We start from the raw sequence: 24,584 nt of genomic DNA on the forward strand, positions 1-24,584 counted from the left end.
AGAAAGGAAGCAAAGGTTAGGTTATTTTATAATTGTAATTATTAATAAAAGATTATATGCTTCATGGTAATCATGTTTGGATCATAATTGATTATCACGTGCTCAGCGGTGAAGGGAAACATCGTGAGGAAACCCACATTCCCGAGAAATGCATTTCGGAGGTATGTGACCTAACCTGTGTCGGGCTGGTTTTCCCTTGGCGAGTTGGAAGGTCAGACAGGCAGTCGCTTCTGTAAAAAACCGGACCTGTCAATTCTTCAGGTTGTTTAACCCGTCCAATGTACAGCCCGGCCGAGGCTCAGAACCCAAATGGGGTTTTAGGATACCGCAAGAAATTTGAAAAACGGTCGCCATTTTTCGGCCATTGACCGGGCCGTTATTTTTTCCATTTTTTGTTTGGATACACACATTGATTGAACTAAAAAATAGTTCCTAATGAATTACTCACTCATTTTGACACATAAAAGTTAAATTCGAACGTTTCCAGAGACAAAAAACAAAAGGGAAATGGCGCCCTTTTCTTTCGAGCACCCGTGTGCACGGCGGACGCGCGGGGCTTTTGCACCGTCTGAGCCACCGGGTGCTCGCGGGACAGTGGACGGGTTAAGCGGACCCTGTTTAAAACGGGATAATGCTAGGTGGCTTGGGGGATGATGAAAAAAAGATCGTATGAAAATTTTAAATAAACTATATTTGTACATAACATACTTTCATTATTAACTATACAAACCTAATTTTAATCAAGTATACTAAGGGTGGTATTAATAAACGAATCTCACCTGATACTGCCCTCAAGATCATGCTCAAGTCTCTGTTTTTATATGAGAACTGTCACACTGACATGATCTTGAGGGCAGTCTCGAAGCTGAGATTAGTTTATTAATACTACCATAAGAGTTTCATACATCGATCTTAATGTTCAAGGGTTGAAATTATAGAGAAATCAACCATTTATTTCGGTTTAAAACAACAAGTCACCATACACAACGGCCCCCGTGGTCCAGTGGTTGAGCGTTGGGCTCACGATCTGGAGGTCCCGGGTTCGATTCCCGGTGGGGACATATCACAAAAACTACTTTGTGGTCCCTAGTATGGTTAGGACATTACAGGCTGATCACCTGATTGTCCGAAAGTAAGACGATCCGTGCTTCGGAAGGTACGTTAAGCCGTTGGTCCCGGTTACTACTTTTTGTTTTATAATTACATTTTTTTGATTTTACCGAGGTAGGGATATAACGGTGTACCTATAAACTGTGTAAATAATTTTTGAATGTGTTGTGTAATAAGTATCAACCACTGGACTAGGAGATCCCACTCGAATCTATTTATATCGCTCTAGCAAATGACGGTTCGGAGTGACAGAAAAGGACACAGTATCATATTAGTCGACTGCAAAAGATAATCTTAAGGGGCAAAGTATACGTTTTTATAATAAGATTCCCAATAATATCCAGAATCCATCTGAACAGTAATTAAACAGAAACTTTATAAAAAAAGCTTACTATAAGGTAAGTGACTATTCTTCTATCGTGTGGGTTGTGAGGTGAATTATCAACCTCATCAAGCCATGTCAGGGGCCTTTGGCGGCTCAATAATAACCCTGACACCAGGGTTGATGAGGTTGAATGATTATTGCAGGCTGATCACCTGATTGTCCAGGAGTAAGATGATCTGATGAAGCCAAGTTAAGCCGTTGGTCCCGGTTACTACTTACTGATGTAAGTACGTAGTCGTTACTTAAGTCACGTCAGGGGCCTTTGGCGGCTCAATAATAACCCTGACACCAGGGTTTATGGGGTTGGTCATCCACATAACCCACACGATAGAAGAAGTGATTATTTAGAAGACATAAATGCATGGGATTAACTGTCTTGGAGCTGATATTACCCCCGATTAAATCATGAGCTGAATCATCTTCAGTATTCGTTACGGTGTTACTAACACCCTGTATAACAATAATAAAATGAGCCCAGTTGGAAGACTTTGACTTTCACTGTGAGGTCGCAAGTTCGAATCCGATTAAGTAAAATTCAGTGGTTTAGAGCGATGCAAGTCCGCGTTCTGCGAACACGGCTATCATGCCATCATCAATTTAAGAGCCACGCTCTTGTCGGTGCAGCATTTTCCATGCTACTTTTTTAGGGAAAAATAGGGCAGTGGTTTCCCACTTGCCTTCTGCTTCTGGCTAATATGTATTCACAAATTAAACATAATTGAAATACCTTAACACGTTCAGTCCTTTTCTTACATATAAACGTAACATAAACAGCCTATATACGTCCCACTGCTGGGCACAGACCTCCCCTCAATAAACGTAAGCTCTCGACTAAGTTCCCAATGAGGATAAAAACCAGAAGCTCAAATGTATGCGGCAGCACTGTTGAGTGTTTTGACATTTTGACAGTTCTCCATAATGGCCCCGATTCCTGCAGACAATGTAGCTAATTCCTATATACACCATCTAATTTTATTTTAAGTTATATCTGTCATTTTCTTATCCGCCGAAAAGGAAAGGGACGGGTAATCGACAAGCATAAAATTTATGGAACACACGTCAATTTTAAGCACAAATCTAAAACAACCGTCTAAAAATTTTACATTGGCCAATAACCCGACAGAATTATGTTGACAGCACACGTCAAACGGTTTGCATACCAGCGAGATACCTTTTTGATTCGCCCGGGTTATTCATTCATTTACTCATTCTTCCTAAAATTAAGAGCTGTCAATAATCCGTCCCTTTCCTTTTCGGCGGATAAGAAAATGACGGGTATAACATAAAGTAAAATTAGGAGGTGTCTGTAGGAATCGGGGTCATTTCCTAATTTTACTTTAAGTTATACCTGTCATTTTCTTATCCGCCGTAAAGGAAAGGGACGGATGATTGTTAACTGTTAATTATAAAACGAATGAACAATCCGGGCGAATAAAATAGACATTTCGCTGATATGCAACCCGTTTGATGTGTGCTGTCAACTTAATTCTGTAGGGTTACAGTCCAATGTATATTTTTTATATGGTTGTTTAGATTTGTGCTTAAAATTGACGTGTGTTCCATAAATTTTATGCTTGTCTATTACCCGTTTCTTTTCTTTTTCGGCTTATAAAAAATTGGCCAATATAAAATTTTGGGTGGGTAATTTAAATTGACGTGTGTTCCATTTTTATATGCCTGCCGATTATGCGTCCATAAGAAAATAAATTAAACAAAAGGCTGCGCAAAGGGTTATAGTGCAGAAATATAACCAAAACAATATGTTTGTTTACTCAAATAGTGTGATGTGTCTACACTCAGAGGGGATCCCCTGTCTGGGAGACATAAGAGTGATGCAGAGAATTAGATCTGGATTTGTTCTACTGAATTATCCTGAAAACAGAATTTGTTCCGTTAAAAAAACGGAAATACAAAGTTTTCTAACCGACCTCCAGCCAGCGGGATATTTACCAAAGTTAAGTCTGATGAAGTATAAATTGGTATTAACTTTTCCACTCCGCAATGTAAATCAAATTGTCATTGTAATTTACAATTGTAAGTTTTATAAAACAGGCCTCTGATGGGAGAAAAAGGCAGCTTTTATCCTCATTGGCCTAGTCAAGTGGTGCATCCATCTTACTTATTTAACAAACTCTTACAAACGTATGTTTTCCGACCTGTTTATTTACAATTATTAACGTATAGGTTAACTTTGTTCATTATATGCACTTCTGTTACCAGCTCTGCCAACTCCCCTGGGCTGTAGCCGATAAGATGTCGCAGGTCACACACGAATTTGTACACGAACCTGTAACAAAACGAATAATATTAAAAAGAAAAATAAAAAAATAAATAAAATCTATTTTCTCACAAAACATATCTATATCTCGTTTTAAGTTTACGTGGTTATTATCATAATTAAACCACATAATAACGGGTTCTTACCGCGTTCAAAATAGGGATATGAGACTCCCGATATTCATCCTGTGATCATGGCGCTTGCAACAGTGTCGAAATATCGGGAGTCTCATATCCCTATTTTGAACGCGGTAAGAACCCGTTATTACGTCTTTTAATTATATCTATATATGTCTCCTTCCGAGAAACTGCGAAAGGCATACTTACAATACAAAGAATAAAAATAAAATTGCTATTCAAAATTCTAGATTAAGTAAATTAAATTCATCTTTTTTGGGGGGTAATGAGCGCATTGGTGGACCGGTACGACTCGCCGCTGCTGAATGGATCAGGGATAAACTTGTTGAAGGTCAATGTAACATTTTTGAATTTACGTCATATCGCAAGGTGTTATGGCTGAGGAGAAGAAATGACATGAAACTGCAACAGCAACACATCTTTAAAAACCAATGAGGGTATACATTACAAGTTATTTAATAACTAGAGGAACACATTTGGCTCATGAGCATGTATAGACTTACCTCTTGCCGGAGACGAGCGGAGTAGACGTGTCAGTGTTTGGCGGTTACAGCACGCGCCATGCCTCTACCTCGAGCCAGCATCGACACTAAGCAAGGCAGACTTACCTCTTGCCGGAGACTTTGGCGATCATGTCTCCGTCGTAGTAGTACCGCAGCGCCCGGGATAGCTTCTCGTAGTTCATGGCGGGCTTGTGCTTCCTGGCGCCCCACAGCCGGGCCACGCGCTCCGGCTCCAGCAGCTTGAACTCCCCTTCTGTACCTGATGGGGGAAGAATATTATACATACATATTCAAATCCCCCCCACCCTAAATTGCCTCTTACTTCAGTAGGCCGGAGTGAGATGGTGGCTGAGTTGGAATAGGGACCCAGACCTACGGGGTATAACGTAGAACCCTTGCCCGGGGGTACGGGTGAAGACATCAACGGTTGCAGAGGCAGAGATGGAAGCCATCGGTACGGCAACGCAGTGCGGAAGAGGTGAGTCACAGGGACTGTAACCTGGAACCTGACAGAGGGCAGCAGTAACTGTCAGTATTATTCAGAGGCGGAGGATAGGAGTCCTAGTACGGCTTTGTAATAGACTACTCTGGGCGCCATCCCACTTGCGTCAGATAGAGTACTGCGGGGCGGAAGGCAAGAGGGAAACCACTGCCCTATTTTTTCCCTAAAAAGTAGCATGCATGGAAAATGCTGCACCGACAAGAACGTGACTCTTAAATTAGTGATGATTCAAATTCAAAAATATCTTTATTCAGTAGGTAACATAGTTACACTTTGAATCGTCAATTTTTACATAACGAACGTCTCATCCGCCTAAAACTACTGCAGCTTCTCACAACCTGTATAGCCGGGGAAAAGAAGCTGCAAGAAAAACCTCGGCACAGGGCCCTAGACGTTCTTAAAAAAAAAAAAAAAACAAAATATTTTTATACAATTGAGTAATTTAGCTGCCTAATATCAGTTCTCAGACAATATCTTCTAAATAATCACTAACTTTATAATAACTTTTTTATTTATACATCATCATCAGCCCATTAACGTCCCCACTGCTGGGGCACGGGTCTTCCCTATGGATGGATAGGGAGATCGGGCCTTAAACCATCACGCGGGCCCAGTGCGGATTGGTGGTTATTAACGACTGCTAAATTTTTGTGATATGTCCCCACCGGGCATCGAACCCGGGACCTCCGGATCGTGAGTCGGTTTGCCGCACTCACCATGCCAGCGTATGACGTCGTAGTACTCGGCGCTGGTGAGCAGCTCCAGCAGGAACTGCCACAGCTGCACCTGGCCGTTGCTGCCGCCGCGCGCCGCGCCCACCTCGTCGTCGGGGCTGGCTGGCAGCACCAGCTGGGGGGGGGGGGGGGAGGTACAGAAGATTAGGTGTCTGCAGGAACCGGGGCTATTGGCAACATGAATTAGCAGACAGGTTGGTGTCAGCAAGCTTCACGCCATCAGACTGCTCGGGAGTCGACCGCCAGCAGTGTTACAGCAGTCGTGGAGGTGGTTGGAATGTTGAATTCAAACTATGGTGGAATTCCATAGTTTGCGGTGATTTCGCACCGCAAACTATGGAATTCCATTCTCTTGCTTCTTCCACATTCATCAATCGTTTCATACACGCACGCCGGTTCAGAGTAGATCTTAAACATAAACATAAATAGCCTATATACGTCCCACTGCTGGGCACAGGCCTCCCCTCAACCAACCGGAGGGGGTATGGAGCATACTCCACCACGCTGCTCCAATGCGGGTTAGCGGAGGTAGGCTTTATTTTTTCAGACAATCAGGTGATTCAAGCCTGTAAAGACCTTACCAAACATCTGACTTTACAGAGTAGATCTTACTGAACTGAACCTTTTCTAATGACATCTCCAATTTGGTCAATGTACGTCCTTCTAGGTCTTCCTCAGCCAGCCCTACCACCAACCTTCGCTTTATACACTGCGTTCCTATTATCCTTCATCCGCTCTACGTGTCCACTCATGAGCAATATAATGTATCTACTTTAGGACTCTGTCGCACTAACATATTTGACATTTAGTGAGACTTACAGTTCAATTTGTCAAAAAAGTTAATGTGACATGGTACCAAAGTGTATACATATTAATGCTCGTGACCGACCAAACCAACTTAACATGCTTCTCAATCTCACTCACTATATCGTCTTTTACACCACATCTCTCTCTTTTCACACTGTTTCTCACTCTATCACTCAATTTAACACCGCAGATGCTGCGCAACGATCTCATTTTTACTAATTCTTCTTTTTTCTTTCTAATTTTCCTGTACCCAAAGGTTGCCTGGAAGAAATTGCTGCATGAGCAATAAGGCCTCCTGTTGTGCTTTTCTGTATATGCTGTCCTTATCTCTGTATTTTGTGTCCATTGTGCTCAATAAAGTATTTTAACTATCTATCTATCTATCTATCTACGGCATTAATCCTACTTCTAAATAACTGAACAAAAGTATGTACAATTAAAGAGCAAAAGTTCAGTCACTGAGCCCAGCGAATTATTTATAAACAGTGGTGGAATTATGAACCATTAGTTGTAATAATTATAAAATTTATGTTTTTGTAGGTGTTTTTGGTCTATTACAGAAACGACATGTAACTGAGGTGTTAAGTGCAACCAGTTCATTTATTACTTTGTAAGAAACTGATTGGACTTTTGCAGCTTATCGTACATATAATGTGACGAAAAACAATGTATGCTTTTACTGTGTTGATACCACACTTTCATTTTCATTATGTTTATGTAATAATTATGATAATTAAGTTCAAGTGCTGTCATAATTAACACAATTTGTGGGAAATAACAAACCGACCAAAAACATTTTTATGTAAAATGTTTCCAAGACGAGATCATATCGATCATCACTAACATCCCGTTCTCCACAGGGTCCGCTTACCTAACCTGAAGATTTGACAGGTCCGGTTTTTTACAGCAGCAACTGCCTGTCTGACCTTCCAACCCGCGAAGGGAAATCCAGCCCAATATAGGTTAGGTCACATACCTCCGAAAATGCATTTCTCGGGAATGTGAGTTTCCTCACGATGTTTTCCTTCACAATTTATTACTTATACATTGTTTTAAGTTTACGCGGTTATTATCACAATTAAAACACATAACAACGGGTTCTTACCGCGTTTATGTCTGCCCGTAGAAAATTATGGATCTACCTACTCCACTCCAATCTCATCAGTCATCCCGTGATCATGGCACTTGCAACAGTGTCGAAATATCGGGAGTCTCATATCCGTACTTTAAACGCGGTAAGAACCCGTTATTATGTGTTTTAATTATAATTTATCACTTTGCAAGAAACTGACTGGACTTTTGCACCATATCTTACCTGTTTCGGCTTTTTCTTAATGACGCATTGTGGTGTTTCTATTACGTCTTTTGGTGTCGCTTGTTGATCATCGTTTTGGACAACGGCTGAAAATTACAATAAAAAATGTTATTAACAAAATTAAACGTAAATTGTCATGTACAATGTTTTTGTGTGGGGAAATAAATATTTTTCTTTCTTTCTTTCTTTCTAACATATAATGTCGCCGATTCCAGCACACACCATCTAGTTTTATTTTAAGTAAATAAAACCTTTATTTGCATACTATGATGATGTACAGTCATAAGCAATATAATGTACCCACTTTAGGACTCTGTCGCACTAACATATTTGACATTTACCTAGTGAGACTTACAGTTCAATTTGTCAAAAAAGTTAATGTGACATGGTACCAAAGTGTATACATATTAATGCTCGTGACCGTACAAGTCATATTTATTTTTTGATCATAAAATCATTAAAAAATCTTAGTCCATAAACAACCCGCCCCTGACCGTTCCCGGTGCAAAGGTGAAAGAAAGAAAGAAAAAATATTTATTCGGCATACAAGAAACATACTTAGATGATTAAATTACTTAATATAATAATTATACTTAATGGCGAAACGGCTTCAGCTCAGCAAATATGTCTAGCTGTAGCTAGACTATGACGCTGATTTTCAGCTGCAGCCGGTTGTCTAAAGTCTAAGCACATAATTACGTACCTAAACCGTAATGTAAAGTATTTGAGAAAAAAAAAAAAATAAGAAAAGTAAAAAATGCATAAATACAGAATACTTGCTAAAGAGACTAAACCTGACTATAAATTCGAGTAATAACATATTAGTGGTGCCCATAACGCTCGCCGCATTACCGCGCTGAATAGCAATGGCCAACCTTTGTTCCAAGAACGAACCGGAGCGGAACACCCGTTTTTTCCCTGGGGTTGTATTTTAAGTTATACCTACCTGTCATTTTCTTATCCGCCGAAAAGGAAAGGGACGGATAATAGACGGGCATATATTTATGGAACACACGTAAATTTTAGGTAGGGATTTTATTTGTGTGTTTGTGTTACTGCTGATGCATCAGAATAAATAGATATAATCATAAGCAGGCAACTACTACTCACCAATGAATTTACATTTCCTCAACAACTCGAAGTGTGTCCAGAATAAGTCCCCTGGGTCTGACGGCACCTTTTCTCTAAAACCAACAAGGAATAAGGGTTAGTGGACATTTTCAGAATCATCATCACCAGCCCATTAACGTCCCCACTGCTGGGGCACGGGCCTTCCCTATGGATGGATAGGGAGATCGGGCCTTAAACCACCACGCGGGCCCAGTGCGGATTGATGGTTATTAACGACTGCTAATGCAGCCGGGACCAACGGCTTAACGTGCCTTCCGAAGCGCGGAGGAGCTCGAGATGAAAACTTTTTTTGTGGTCACCCATCCTATCCTTTGCGAAAGTTGCTTAACTTCAACAATCGCAGACCAAGCGCGTTAAACAAAAAGAAAAATATTTATTTTTCAAAATTGGCTTACAAAGTTAGCGCTTTTTGAACGTCAAGAAAAATTAAATTACATATCATGTAATTAGCTGTAAAACTACTACCACATCGGAATCTGTAACGCTGAGGGAAAGACGTGGCCAGAAAACCTCCCAGCACAGGGCCCTAGTCCTACTGTTTCATGTTTTCCTTTCTTTTCTTTTTTTTAAATCCAGTTTGTATTACTTAATATATTTTTTTTGAAATGTAGCCTTAAATGTAAAAAAATTAGGTTCACGCTCTACCGGGCACCCTCAGGTCTTAAATTTTGTACCGGGTGACATCACTCCCCATTTGTCCGGCCAAGTAGTTAATGCCATTTGCGGCAAATCTACAATAAGTCACGTCAAAAAATAAAGGTATTAAGGTTACGTTTTTGGCGTTTGGGTCACATCAGTAATTCAAGAGCCACGCTCTTGCCGGTGTAGCATTCTCCATCCTACTTTTTTAGGGAAAAATAGGGCAGTGGTTTCCCTCTTGCCTTCCGCCCCGCAGTACTCTGTCTGACGCGAGTGGGATGGCGCCCAGAGTAGTCTATTTCAAAGCCGTACTAGGACTCCTGTCCGCCTTTGAATAGTACTGACAGTTACTGCTGCTTTGTCAGGTTCCAGGTTACAGTCCCTGTGACTCGCCTCTTCCGTCCTGCATTGCCGTACCGATGGCTCCCATCTCCGCCACTGCAACCGTTGAGGTCTTCACCCGTATGGCAAGGGTTCTACGTTATACCCCGTAGGTCTGGGTCCTTATTCGAACTCGGCCACCATCTCACTCCAGCCTACTGAAGTTAAGAGGCGCCCACCCCAGCGGCAAGGACGCGCCGAACAGGAATTGCCGCAGTGGGCAAGAAGATGACTCTGTCCTTTTGTGGGGCCTTTGGGTACAGACCCTTAAAAAGAAGAAGCTTACTTAAACTCCACATTGGTGATGGTGGTGAGCTGTGTACCGCTGATATTCCAGTCGGACAACTTTATGCCGGTCAGGTTGAACTGGCGCACTGCCCACTGGATCCAGAGTTTCACGTGCTGAACTGACCTGGGGAGATAAGTCACAAGATTCGCCATTTTACGCTGGTCTAACAGAAAGCTCGGAGAGTTGTGGATGTCCTGGCCAGGGGGGTTAAAATGGCCACATCGAAGCAATTCATCTAAGAAAGCAATATTGCTATTTGACATTTGTTTGCATTGCGCACTTACTTTTATATGCGCAAATGTCAAGTTGCATTATTGCTTTCTTAGATGAATTGTTTCGATGTGGCCATTTTAACCCCCCTGATCTTAGAATTGATAGTTTCATAAATGTTCGACCATTTCATGACATAGACAACGTAAGTTCTCCATATCGTTGAAACGTCAACATTTAATGATATTTCAATCAACGTTTGGCCATGTCGTTAATGTAGGCGGTGTCCATGCTATGTGGTATATTAAAAATGCGAATAGTCGATTAATTTCTTAAGCTCAAACTTATTTACCTAATCGATATAGATAATTGTACAATTACATCGATTATAATATTTATAATATCAATCAAGTTTTAAATACAATCGACACCAGCGCCACTACCGGTGGATAATGTTACTAATTTTACGATATGATTGCCAACGTTTGGCCATATCATGAAGTAATCATGCATTTAGTTGCTCATATCGTTAAATGTTTTGTGTTCATTGATCTGGCCAAACTACATCATGATGTGGCCAACGTGTGATATTCTATTGAGCACATCATGAAATCTGAGCCGCTAAGGAGTAAGGGAGCGCTTCCCATTTGTCCGGCCAAGTAGTTGATTAATTCAACATCTCGATCATCACTGTTCTGAGATCATACCTACCAGTCGTTGGGGTCGTCCGGTATGCGCAGGCGGCTGTGGTCGCTGCGGAACTGGTTGTCCACCACCCAGTTGACGGCGGCCGCGTGAGGACGCTCCACGGGGGAACACGACACCTCCTCAGATGGCTCTTGCATTTCCTCTTCTAGTTCTAGGTCTGTGGGGAAATAGGCTCAATTATACTACAAAAAAAAGACGAATGCTTAAAAATGGGATCTTAGGACTTCGTATCAACAGTGGCTGCAAGTTGTCTTTGATTACTTGTGGCTCTGCCCACCCCATTTGGGATTATGGGCGTGAGTTTATGTATGTATGTATGTTAAAAATGGGATGTCTGGTTGACTATGAGGCGCATGCGACACTACGGGGCGTCTGATGGACTATGGGGCGTCTGTTGGACTATGCGGCGTCTGATGGACTATGGCGCGTCTGTTGGACTATGGGGCGTCTGATGGACTATGGGGCGCATGGGACACTATGGGATGTCTGGTGGACTATGGGGCGCATGGGACACTATGGGATGTCTGGTGGACTGTGAGGCGCTTGGGAAAATATGTCTGGTGGACTATGGGGCGCATGGGACACTATGGGATGTCTGGTTATCTATGGGGCGCAAGGAACACTATGGGATGTCTGGTGGACTATGGGGCGCATGGGACACTATGGGATGTCTGGTGGACTTTGGGGCGCTTGGAACTCTATGGGATGTCTGATGGTGGACTATAGAGGGGCGGAGCCGATATGGGGTGCATGGGAGAATATAAGGCGCGGTGGACTAAGGGGCGTGGTGGTGGACTAAGGTGGAGTGTAATATTTGCTGCTTGGTTTACAGTCATAGTCCTACCATAAGGGCAGTTGGTCTTTTATAGTAGGTGTCTGTGTAGTGTATGGTGGACTAAAGTAGCCATGGCAACGGGCTGAAGGTAACCAGCATCACTCACAGTCGCTGTCCCTGGACGTCGCCAGCTCCTCGTCAGGTTTGAGCACGTCGAGGATGTTGATCTTCCGCGTGGACGGTCGTATCTGAAGGTTTACTTGCACCACACCTGACCCTCGGATGCACTGCTCCACCAGCGTCTTGTGGCATTCCAGCTGTGGAGTGGATAACGTTAAACGCTTTCGCCAGCGACTTCCATTGTAGTCACTTTGGTCCTATGGCTCGCCGGCTTCTCAAATGGGGAGTACCAGTTCGAATCCCAACACCGGAGTTGCACTAATGAGTTAATAATTTATCTCAAGTGCAGTTTTCACTAACTGCAAAGCTGGCCCGACCATTGTAGACGGCGTTCCTGGTCACTTTGTGACAAATAGACAAAAAATGGCCTTTGTTGTAGGTGACATAGGCCATTTTCTGTCTCTTTCTAACCTCCCACTTCCCTAAAACGTGGGGGGGGAGTTTGTATGAAACATTCCGCAATTTTGAAGGTAGAAAGCTAAAAAATGGTATGCAGACTAACAAAAAATCATGCGTCGTCTTTGGGGTGAAATGTTATATGGGACTTTTCGCAGTTTTCGAGGTAGGATGCTAAATTGTGCTACATTAAGAAAGGGGTTCCTGTTACCCAGAATTTAAAGCGAGCGAAGCCGCGGGCTGAAACTAGTTACGTATAAAACTTACCATCTTCGCATCCTGCAGCCAGAAGGTATAATCAGAGAGGTCGACACCGAGCCTTCTCTCCAGCATAGTCCTCAATTTTGACAGCCTGGTCCTTATGTCCATCAGCTGGACTATCACCTCCTCTGAAAAATCATAATTGTTGTCAACATCTCCCTAGCATTATCCCGTTTCTTACAGGGTCCTCTTACCTAACCTGTAGACAGGTCCGGTTTCTTACAGAAGCGACTGCCTGTCTGACCTTCCAACCCGCGAAGGGAAAATCAGCCCAGTACCGGTTAGGTTACGTACCTCCGAAGCGCATTTCTTAGGCATGTGGGTCTCCTCACGACGTTTTCCTTCACCGCAGAGCACGCAATAATAATTTATGATCCAAATATGAATTCGAAAATCATTAGTTTAGTCCAAACCATAAATGCTGTGTTACATGAAATTGTATTGTTTTATTTTTTTAAGAACGTCTAGGGCCATGTGCCGAGGTTGTTCTTGCAGCTTCTTTTCCCCGGCTATACAGGTTGTGAGAAGCTGCAGTAGTTTTAGGCGGATGAGACGTCGCAACACCCTGTATTTTATTGTACCTCCAGAATCATTGCTCTGCATGGTGTCATCATCATCAGCCGTGTCGAACATCGCCAGCGGTGTCTGAAATATCTCTGCACTTGTTTGCATTAAGCCTGAAAACAATAAAAAAATCGGTATAAAAACTTTTAAGTTAAACGGTTTTATTTTATGTGCACTGAAAACTAGAAAATAAATAAATAGTTACTTAGCTATCAACCTGGTGGTCCCGGTTATTACTATCTCTGATGGTAGTGGTCGTCATAACATGAACCATGTCAGCGGCCGAAAGGCAGTTCAAGAAAAAACACTAACACCAGGGTTTGCTTGGTAGGTAAACTAAGCAGCCCACACCATAACAAGTAGATATTTTGAACTTTTAGTTCAGAAATATTTTAGTACTAGGCAGAATAGCTTTTAAGCATGTTAGACTAAAATAAAAATGTGGGGTCATGTATCATCATTTTCATATTATTATGTTGGCAGTATGACATGTTCGACTCCAGTGAGAAAAGTCCTCAAGTTGAGGACATAACTGTCAACTTATAATGCCAAGATGCTCAGCTGAGGCCGAGTCAAGTGGAGGAAATGTCAAGTTAACCATGATCTAGTGGTATTATGTTTGGTCGGTCTTTGTCATGTAATAAGACAGTAGAAGTTTAAACATAAATCATTACAGTGACTGGTTGATATATTGTATAAAGGAACACAGTGAGGCTGATTCGGGCAACCACCAATTTAATTTGACAGGACTAAAACTAGCTCCATCTCTTTCTCACAGGTATTATTAGAGAAGGATGGCAGTAATTGTCAAACTAGGTTAAGTTTGAGTCCGTCTGAATAGGCATCATTGCCTTTTCACAAACTAATTGTTTAAAGAATTATCCTTCAAATCAAAGGCCTTAGGTTTGATTCCCATTTAATTCAACTCAAGCAATTAATTTTATGGTATCATGCTCTGTAGCATCTCCATTTGAAGAGGAGATGACTATTAGTCATACAAGCCTACACATAAACAGCCTATATATGTCCCACTGCTGGGCACAGGCCTCCCCTCAATCAACCGGAGGGGGTATGGAGCATACTCCACCACGCTGCTCCAATGCGGATTGGTGGAGGTGTTTTTACGGCTAATAGCCGGGACCAACGGCTTAACGTGCCCTCCGAAGCACGGAATCATCTTACGTTTTCGGACTATTAGTCACGTTAAAGAAATCGTACTCTTATAAATACTAAACTGAGTTCTATGTTTCCAAACAAGTTTTATGTAATGTTAGGATGTTAATATTTAGTGTTATGTGGCTTTTCTTTGTGATTATGGCGATATTCTGAGTTTTAGAAAGACTTTTTACTCGTTAGGTTTTTTAATATCAGTAGGTTTTTAAAATTAATTACTTGTTGTGAGCCTGTCAGTTTAGCATATCAAATATATTTCTTTACCTTGAGATATTTTATGGCAGTATATAAAACACTTACCTAAATCTGACTCAGTAACGTACTGAGGTATCATATTCGATAGAGGATCCGACATTTCAACACCTTCCGATGCATCTTCGAATGCATTTTCACTGTTTTCCATCTTTATAGAACGAACATTCAGAATATCGCTCAGGTCAGCCACTTCCATCGTGATTTTACCAGTTTAATTGTATAATGACACAACTATATCGCGGTAAACGTGACCACAAATACTTTTCTCAAAGTTTTTCCTCCCAAAATGATGATAAATTCGGAATTTTTGAATAAAGGAAAAGGAAATTGGTCGACAATCCACTTCCGCGTGCGCCAAAACGAGGAACCATGGAGAAACAATAGACTATGTTCTAGTTTTTTCTAATTCCTCGCCTATCAATAGTGATAAACAACAAAAATTCCATACAGCCAAAAAAATGTTGCCAGTTAAAAGTTTTTACCTCGTTTTGTGGGTAGTGTGAGTCGCATGAGCTGTTATCCTCAATACATACCTTAATTTATTGTTGCGGTTTGATTACGTTTTAATAACTTGAGTGTGTATTAGTTATTTTGAATTGTACATTATATTAAGAATTTTGTTATTTACTATAATTTTAAATTATAAGATGGAGTTTTTATTTTTTTTATTACAAAACCTATGCTGCGAATGCGTTTGTTGCTTTTGAATTTTGGATAACATTTTAAGTTATTGTAAACAACCGGGAGAAATATGTTTTTAGTATGGTATGCCATTAGTGTTGCTACAGTTTATAGTAGGTAATTTTTTTTGTACTGGCAACTAATGACGCGGATGTAAAAAAAACAAATGTCATACTAAACTTGTCTATAGAATTTCATTCATGTCCTATCTAATCTATGGCCGCAGGCAAATTAAAAATCGCTTGTGTAGCGCTCTCGTGCGCGCTGCGCGTTGTTTTACTCCGCAAAAACTGTTTCCAAATAAATATGACCACGATTTGATTATGGCAGTTACGTTTTGTGTTTCCGGGACTTAATGAACAGCACGAGTATTGAAGCAATGTAGTTAAATCGTAGTTTCATTCAATTTCTCGCTTCGCCCACCGCTCGCTTTATTGTGTACTCAATACATCTGTCTATACATAATTTATAAACCTCTATAAAAAGGATTTACTATCGCCGCGAGTGATGCAAGCCGCCCGAGTCAAAGATGAACTGTGTAGTGACTAAAATAGACTGCCCATCTTCACTACCCCATTCATATTTAATGGAATTTATAGCACAAAATGGACGTGAAAGGTTGTAATCGTGGGTGTGATGTGAAGTGACCACTTTATTTAGTTTTGTTTCATTGATTTTGTGTTGCATCAACATTGTTGAGACAGCATTTAGTTCTGTGTATGATTGATTACATCTCCAGTGCCATGGTGGAAAAAGTAAGTTTAAAAAAACTAGTTTCATTTATCGTTCTGTTTTTAAAAGCTTGTTAGTAATTCTATTCAGCCTCCCAAGGCTCACATCTGTCGCCAATATGTTTAATTATGAGTCATACATACTGGCCAGTGTTTTTTTGCAGCATGTTTTTTGTTTATGATTGTATCATACATACAACACATACATACACACATGTATACATAATGTCATACATATGTGATAATTCGCGCGGTTTGTTTTTAATTAGCATAAATTAACATGAACTGAGAGAGGCAAAATAAAGTTAATTTAACCCCTTCTTCATCACACTTTGTCAAGTATACCATACAATACAATACAAATACACTTTATTGCACCAAAAAAAAAAGAAACAATTACAAAAAAGACTCTACCCCCTCTGTATCTACTATTCTATTTATTAAATATTTTATTAATGAATTAACAGCTTAACATGTCATTTGAAGCATAGGGTCTTATTTTTCAGACAATCAGGTGATTTCGGCCTGCAATGTTCTGACCAAACCACAGACAGTCTGACAAAGTGTTTTTTTCTTAGACTTTTTTTCCCACTAGGAATCAAACCCTGGACCTATGAATAGTGATACCAATGCTCAACCACTGGACCATGTAGGTTGTAAGAGTGGATAAAAATAATGATACCTATATATATCCAGCTGTTTATTTTCCAGGACATTTTATAAATCCTGTAGGATTGACTTTTCCATAATGATGTACGAAATGCTGAAATCTCCATTATACTTCTTAAAAAAATATAATTCTCATAAAAAAGAAACAAAACACTAACAAATTTTTGTTCAACAAAACAAGAGTTTCATTAGGTACCTATATTTAAATTTGAATTTGGAACATTAACATGAAAAATTTTGCAATGCTTATAAAAAATTGAAAATAAAAGTCTATTTAACACAAAAATTCATAAACATAAATCATTTTCATTCAACTACAATTGTAAAAAGAAAAAAATAATAATTAAAATATGTTTGTAGGTAGGTATGTTTGTTTTTTGTGTTTTTTATTCCTTAATATTTTTCCTATAATCCATATGAAAAATGAACTTGTGAGGTTTATTTATTGTCATGTATATGCCATGTTAGGCATCCACCTGGTAGATTGTATACAAAACATTGAAATTCGGCATTCAGAATTGCTAGGCTTAAGTGGAGATGGGTAGGACACTTGGCAAGACGGGAAGACAACAGATGGACTAAAGCTGTTACTGAATGGTGGCCAAGGGATGGTCAGATGACATTGTGAAGTACGCCGTAAAGCAATGGATGAGACTCGCACAGGACCGGAAAGGATGGTGTGAAAGAGAGGAAGCTTACACCCAGCAGGGGTGGACACAGGCTGAGTAGATTAATAGCAAAAAACAGTAAAAAAAAAAGTACCATGGGAAATGCTACCCATGCATGCAGCATGGCTTTTAAATTAGTGTCGATGAGATACATAGGACTTCATATAAAAAGTAGCTGCAAGCTAAGTTTGTAATGTTTTTTTTAGTTATGGCTCTGCCAACCCCATTAGTGATTATATATATTTAATATATGTACGAATATTAACGCATAATTATGAACAACTACGTTGGTGCCTCACCCAGCAGGGTCCACATAATACCAGCGTCGTGGTTCACGCCGCGACTTGTGCTGAGTGAGGCCCTTTTATCTCAGGATGTCCACCACCACCTTTATGGTCATTCTAATCAACATCCTCGATGCTTTTTGTTATTGTTTTTTAAGTGATGTTATTGTCTTGTTTTTGTGTGTGGCGTCCTTTTATAATAAACATTTTCTATTCTATTATGACTATGAGTTTATGTATGTATGTACCAGGGGTGTTATGGATATGACATTTCGGATACGGATTTATGAATGATTATTATACCGGATACGGTTACGGATACAGATAATAAATTATTTCGGATTATCCATTAGTTTCGGATAATTTCGGTTACGGATATTATTTTTTAACGAATTTCAAAAGTAAAATACAAATAGGTAATAAAGTGGTTTTATTTATAGCGACAAGTTATGTATGTTATGACGATAAAAGAAGAAAAAACAAACAATGCGCGCGGCTTGTGTGTCGGCATTGGCAGCGGCCAGCCGATCCAAACAAGTTGTCATAACGTGTCTCAATTAGGCTCCGCCCCTATCCGATATTATCCGAAACTTTTTTTCGGATTCGGTTACGGTTACGGATGATTTTTTATATCGGATCTCCGATAGTTTCGGTTACCGTTACGGAGCTCCCAACATCCCTGGTGTACACATCTTATCTGGTACAGATTCCTAAGAGATAGCGTCAGAGAAATGTAGATATTAACTATACAGTGTAATTGTACAAATATGCATGACCTTTCCAAGTGATAAGGGTTGAATCATATCAGTTTTATGTTTTCAATACTAATACCAAGTGTGGCAAGTTGTCTTCCTGTAGACAAAGCATGTCGCGCGTGTTATGTGGGCAATATATAAACACAATTATATACTTTCATCATCACTAATTTGAGAGCCATTGGTGCTAATTCCTGTAAATACCATCTAATTTTATTTTAAGTTATACTTGTCATTTTCTTATCTGCCGAAAAGGAAAGGGACGGGTAATCGACAAGCATAAAATTTACGGAACACACGTCAATTTTAAGCACAAATATAAAACAACCGTCTAAAAATTTTACATTGGCCAATAACCCTATAGAATTAAGTTGACAGCTCACGTCTAACGGTTGGCGAGCGAGCGAGATACCTTTTGATTCGCCCGGATCATTCATTTATTTACTCATTCTTCCTAAAATTAAGAGTTTCAATCATCCGTCCCTTTCCTTTTCGGCGGATAAGAAAATGACAGGTATAACTTAAAGTTAAATTAGGAGGAGTCTGCAGGAATCGGCGCCATCGGTGTAGCATTGCTATGCTACTTTTTAGGGAAAAATAAAGCAGTGGTTTCCCTCTTGCCTTCCGCCACGCAGTATTCTGTCTGACGCGAGTGGGATGGCGCCCAGAGTAGTCTTATTTCAAAGCTGTACTAGGACTCCCGTCAAAACAAAAAAGTATTACTCAAGGAGATTCGCCCAATCCCGTCAATCTCGAATGGGTTCTGGGGAGTGAGAGAAAGAGTTATTAGTTCATCTCAAGTGCAGTTTTCACTAACACAGTTGTCTCGACCATTATAGACGGCGCTACGGCTCACCTATCACGTTGGTCTAACAGAAAGCTCGGTGAGGCGTGGGTACTTAGTTCATCTTGCGATGGATATTTTCATTATGCGCACTGTTAGGGAATTCTATGCCGTCTTCTGTATTTCCGAGTGCATATAACCCGGGTGCTTTCAAGGCCAGAGTGAACAGGCACCTTCTGGGCGAGCTCCTTAGGCCTCGTCAGTGCCTTAGGCAAGTCTGGGGCCAAGAGCAAACCCATCAAAGGTAAAAAGAAAAAAAATATAGATACCCCTGACTACCCCAATTGGGATATAGTCGTGAGCTTATGATGCTTATTTGTTGTGCGGGTTACATGTGATTTTCTCATACTCAATGTTGTAACAGACATTAAGGTCAAAGATAGTCTGGTTAGGTCATTATGAATTGTTTAACTATGTTAGTTTAACATAATTAATTATGTAATCGTGAGAAATATCATGTACCCTCCTTACAACCCTGTCGCACTAACATATTTGTAGTTTAGTGAGACTTGCAGTTCAATTTGTCGAAAAAGTTAATGTGACATGGTAGTAATGACGGACTTCCCACGCTACCATTTCTTCAAACGTTTCGTCGATCTTGTGACGGTAGCGAAATAGTTTTTTCACTTTATGTTCGTGTGATGGTACGTTTCGCGATCCCGACGACCCGATTACTCTAGCCATAGAGGCAGCCAATCAGCTCGCGACACCAAACACTTCAGGACCCCGATACCGACCCCGCCGGCGTGGTTGACAACATCCCTTAATCAGTGCTTATCGCTATCGTACCACTAGGGTCGATTAATTCTTTCAAATAATTTTCCTCTCAGACGACACCCTGAGCCGAAATTCGCGCCCAACTGGGCACCCTCAGGCCTGTTGTCTTAAACGTTGTACCGGGTGAGAGCCTTCAGCGCTCCCCATTTGTCCGGCCAAATAGTTAATGCCATCTGCGGCAAATCTACAATAAGTCACGTCAAAAAAAAAAGTTTCGCAAGGCACATATTTTGCCTAACATGTGGTGTTTGTAAACTTAGGGTTTGTATAGATAGAAGCTTGGCTCTACATGAGATCTGATAACTTTTTGGACATTGCGATCGGTATGAGAGCCATGTGAGAGCCAGTGGCGGGCGGTGCAAGCGATCTAAATCTACCAAGACTGGTCCAACCTGGCCGCAAACTAACTTCATCGGGTTGGATTGCGGCCACATAAAACTCATATCTTGTGGCCGTAAAGAACACTTTAAAAAGATTTAAACAGGTAAATTTCGGTGGCCGTAATCTGATCGATTATTTTTTGTATTTTAAAGGGCGAAGAGGTCTCGTACCAGCTAAATATTTTGCTATGGCCGCCACTGGTAGTAGCCCAGTTGGTAGAACGCTTGCCTCTCACTTTGAGGTCGCAGGTTCAATCCAGCACACGCCTAAACCAATGATTGTCGAATTTGTTTTCGAATTCATGTTTGGATCGTGAATGGTTGAGTGCTTAGCGGTGAAGGAAAACATCATGAGGAAACATTCCCGAGAAATGCGTTTTCGGAGGTATGTGACATAATCTGTATTGGGCTGGTTGTCCCTTCGCGGGTTGGAAGGTCAGACAGGCAGTCGCTTCTGTAAAAAACCGGACCTGTCAAATCTTCAGGTTAGGTAAGCGGACCCTGTGAAGAACGGGATAATGTTAGTGATGATGATCGATATGATCTCGTCTTGGAAACATTTTACATGAAAATGTTTTTGGTCGGTTTGTTATTTTCCACAAATTGTGTTAATTATGACAGCACTTGAACTGTTAATTATCATAATTATTACATGAGATAGATATAGATAGATAGATATAGCCTTTATTATGGACTTATTGTAACAATTTTTTATTTTTTTTAGCTTATACATTTATACATAATATTAAAAAAGAAAAAAGATGTGTTTAATTATGCTCTTCGTCCATTTGTCTTTTGACAAAGGCCTCCTCCAGCTCTTTCCACTTATCCCTGTCTCTCGCCAGCCTTCTCCACATATTTCCTGCTGTATTTTTTATCTCTTCTTCCCATCTCTTAATTGGTCTTCCTCTCTTTCTTGTTCCGTATCTGGGGTACCACTCGGTTACGTCTTTTGTCCATTTCTCAATTTTTTCTCGCATCATATGTCCAGTCCAACGCCATTTGATTTTTCTTATGTGTTCTGTTATGTCTTTGACCTTCGTCTTTTTCCTTATATCGGTCAGTCTCACTCTGTCTTTTTATTACAATTATTACATAAACATAATGAAAATGAAAGTGTGGGATCAACGCAGTAAAAGCATACATTGTTTTTGGTCACATTACATGTTCAGTCATAAGCAATATCATGTACCCACTTTAGAACCCTGTCGCACTAACATATTTGACATTTAATGAGACTTACGGTTTAATTTGTCAAAAAAGTTAATGTGACATGGTTTCAAAGTGTATACATATTAATACTCGTGACCGTACGATAAGTTGCAAAAGTCCAGTCAGTTTCTTGCAATGTAATAAAACTGGTTGCACTTAAGACCTCCTGGTTACATGTTTCTGTTATAGACCGAAAACACCTACAAAAACATACATTTTATAATTATGACAACTAATGGTTTATAATTTCACCACTGTTTAGAAATAATTCGCTAGGCTCAGTGACTGCACTTTTGCTCTTTGATTGTAGGTAACATAGTTACACTTTGAATCGTCAATTTTTACATAACGAACGTCTCATCCGCCTAAAACTACTGCAGCTTCTCACTACCTGTATAGCTGGGGAAAAGAAGCTGCAAGAAAAACCTCGGCACAGGGCCCTAGACGTTCTTAAAAAAAATAAAAAAATAAGCATAAAATATTGTTATACAATTGATTAATTTAGCTGCTTAATGTCAGTTCTCAGACAGTTAATCCCATGCATTCATATCTTCTAAATGATCACTAACTTTATAATAACCTATTATGCTCCATACCCCCTTTCGGTTGATTGAGGGGAGGCCTGTGCCCAGCAGTGGGACGTATATATATAGGCTGTTTATGTATGTACGCATGTATTTGTCGTATTATACTATTTCTGGATACCCTAACAAGGTAGAGACGTGGTTTTAAGCGTGCACATGATGTGAATATTAAGTACATTATCAGTGTCAATAAAATTAACTTCCTAGGCAGCGATGTTTCCCGGGAATGTTCCCAAAGTGGGAATGTTCCCGGCTTTAAAAAGGCGCGAAACTTTGTAAAAAGTACTTTATTACTTAACCTTTAGGCAGATAAGACCTGTGCCCTGTTTATCAAAACTTCCAAGTCTACACGTTCACAAGCTACAAGTTACTCACAAGTACAGTCATTTAGGACTCTGTCGCACTAACATATTTGACATTTAGTGAGACTTACCAGTTCAATTTGTCAAAAAAGTTAATGTGACATGGTACCAAAGTGTATGTACATATTAATGCTCGTGATCGTACGTGTAAATTACGTTTATCAAAAATAGATTGTATATAATAGTTTTTGTGTGTATAGAAGTTTTTAACACGGGAATATTCCCACTTTGGGAAAATTCCCGGGGATTGTAAATCACTGTTCCTAGGTCGTTCAGGCTTCCTGTCCTCATAAATCACGATAACTATGGAGCTGAGGTCTCAAGATAAAGAGTCATTGGCCGTGGTAGGTATATTATTGAACATATTATTACGTGTAAACTGTCAATTTATTATTTACTGACGACCCGCCGGCTTCATCACATCACTAATTTAAGAGCCACTGAAACACTAGATTTTTACTACCTAACGGAGAAGGTAGGTGTAATAGGAAATGGTGTTATGAAAATACAGATATGTTTCAGAAAATTTATAAAGTGGTGTTTACCTGAAGGGCACAGCTAGATGTTATAGACCGGTGAGCATGAGACAAAGAAAACTCCCTTTGAATCCGTACAATGTATATTCTTATAACATTTAATTAACAAGTACAACCATAGGTAGGTGAACACCCTATGGAGGGAGACAGGTCGCGCTTTGGTCCGTCAGGTTAATTGTCACTCCATTACAACCATGGGATATCACTATGTTTAAAACACTGTCCGTACACCTGTAGGCACCTCACTTACTCGAGGACCTCCAACTATCAGGCCTACCTGAGGCGTTCCGGAATACCGTACAGGTGATGAGTTGAGGCCGGCTCAGGCCAGGGCGTGCTGGACGATGGCGGCGCAGCGGGCCAACTGTTACGCAGCTGGCGGGCTGCACGTCCACCGGTCAACCTCGCAGTCCTTCACCGGGCCTTATCCGGAGTGTTGACAAAAGGCGAGGCGCGGCACATCCACATGCGCGCCGCACAAAGAAAAGCTTCGACGTGCAAACAACCAAGGCAAGCTCCGCCGTAATGAAGCTTGAAATAACTTGCAAACGCAGAAGAAAACAGCAGGAATCTTCATTCACAAAACATTGTTGAAATCATCTGATCCAATCATAAACTTCTTCTTACATTAAAACTTGCAAAACGTTAGAAAATTAAAACGTTAAAACTTTAAAGAAAAAACAACCCCATAGGTTCATCCGGGATAGTTGGGCATCGCTCGGATGAAACCTAAACCCACCCACTGGACCTTTGGCGATGGGATTTCAGTGATGTTGCATCTCGGTTAAGCTGTTTATTTAAATCGAGACATCGGCTCTTGATGTCGCCGATAAATCGTGGCTTTTAATTTGCCCACATTATTGTTACGGCAGTGGAGTCTCCGGCGCTCTCGCGACGTCCCCACTTTCCAAAACCTGTCTCAGCTCAGCCAGCTGTCAGTCTCACACAAGAAGCACGAACAAAGTTGCCAAACTAGAAAAAATCTACCAAACCATAAATTCGCCGAATCAACGACAACAATCGATCGACTTGTTTGATCCAAAACCTAAATAAAATATAATATAATTTCAATAAATGTTGCAGATAATTAATATACCAAATTTTGAAAAAATAAAATAATCAAAAATATTCGGGCCCATCGATAACCCTGCAGCGCCATCTGTGATTTCCTGCGGGTAAAATATAAAAACAATGTTATATCGCCAGAAACCACAAGATGTCGCTGCAAGGCTCGTTGGTCCGAAATGCTTCGTTACAATACCCCCCTCCCCACGAGAGGTTTCGAACTGGGTGAGAAACACGGCTGCCCTCAGCCATAGAGCCTGGAGCGCACAACCAGTCTAAATTTTATCAAATTTAAAAAAAAAA

The 24,584-nt window shown here is 40.5% G+C and overlaps 2 protein-coding genes across 3 annotated transcripts in view; one reads left to right on the top strand and one right to left on the bottom strand.

Annotated features, from left to right (window-relative positions):
* Positions 1-672: 672 nt before the first annotated feature.
* LOC126379214 (DNA-binding protein Ets97D) lies at positions 673-15,115 on the bottom strand. Its single transcript, XM_050027903.1, has 11 exons — positions 14,779-15,115; positions 13,323-13,418; positions 12,748-12,869; positions 12,071-12,221; positions 11,133-11,286; positions 10,209-10,334; positions 8,882-8,955; positions 7,772-7,857; positions 5,632-5,764; positions 4,519-4,672; positions 673-3,782 (listed from the first exon to the last, which is right to left on the bottom strand). Exons 1-11 carry the CDS (start codon positions 14,927-14,929, stop codon positions 3,656-3,658), a joined length of 1,374 nt encoding a protein of 457 aa, XP_049883860.1. The 5' UTR covers positions 14,930-15,115; the 3' UTR covers positions 673-3,655.
* Positions 15,116-15,622: 507 nt separating this feature from the next.
* Positions 15,623-24,584, top strand: part of LOC126379099 (ankyrin repeat domain-containing protein 50) — an 86,216-nt gene continuing 77,254 nt past the window's right edge. For both annotated transcript variants that reach the window (XM_050027679.1, XM_050027680.1), the window contains exon 1: positions 15,623-16,169. The gene's annotated coding sequence lies outside the window, so the exon portion shown is untranslated. The remainder of the gene's footprint in view (positions 16,170-24,584) is intronic.

This window comes from Pectinophora gossypiella, chromosome 28, assembly GCF_024362695.1.
Source record: "Pectinophora gossypiella chromosome 28, ilPecGoss1.1, whole genome shotgun sequence".
Taxonomy (NCBI): Eukaryota; Metazoa; Arthropoda; class Insecta; order Lepidoptera; family Gelechiidae; genus Pectinophora; species Pectinophora gossypiella.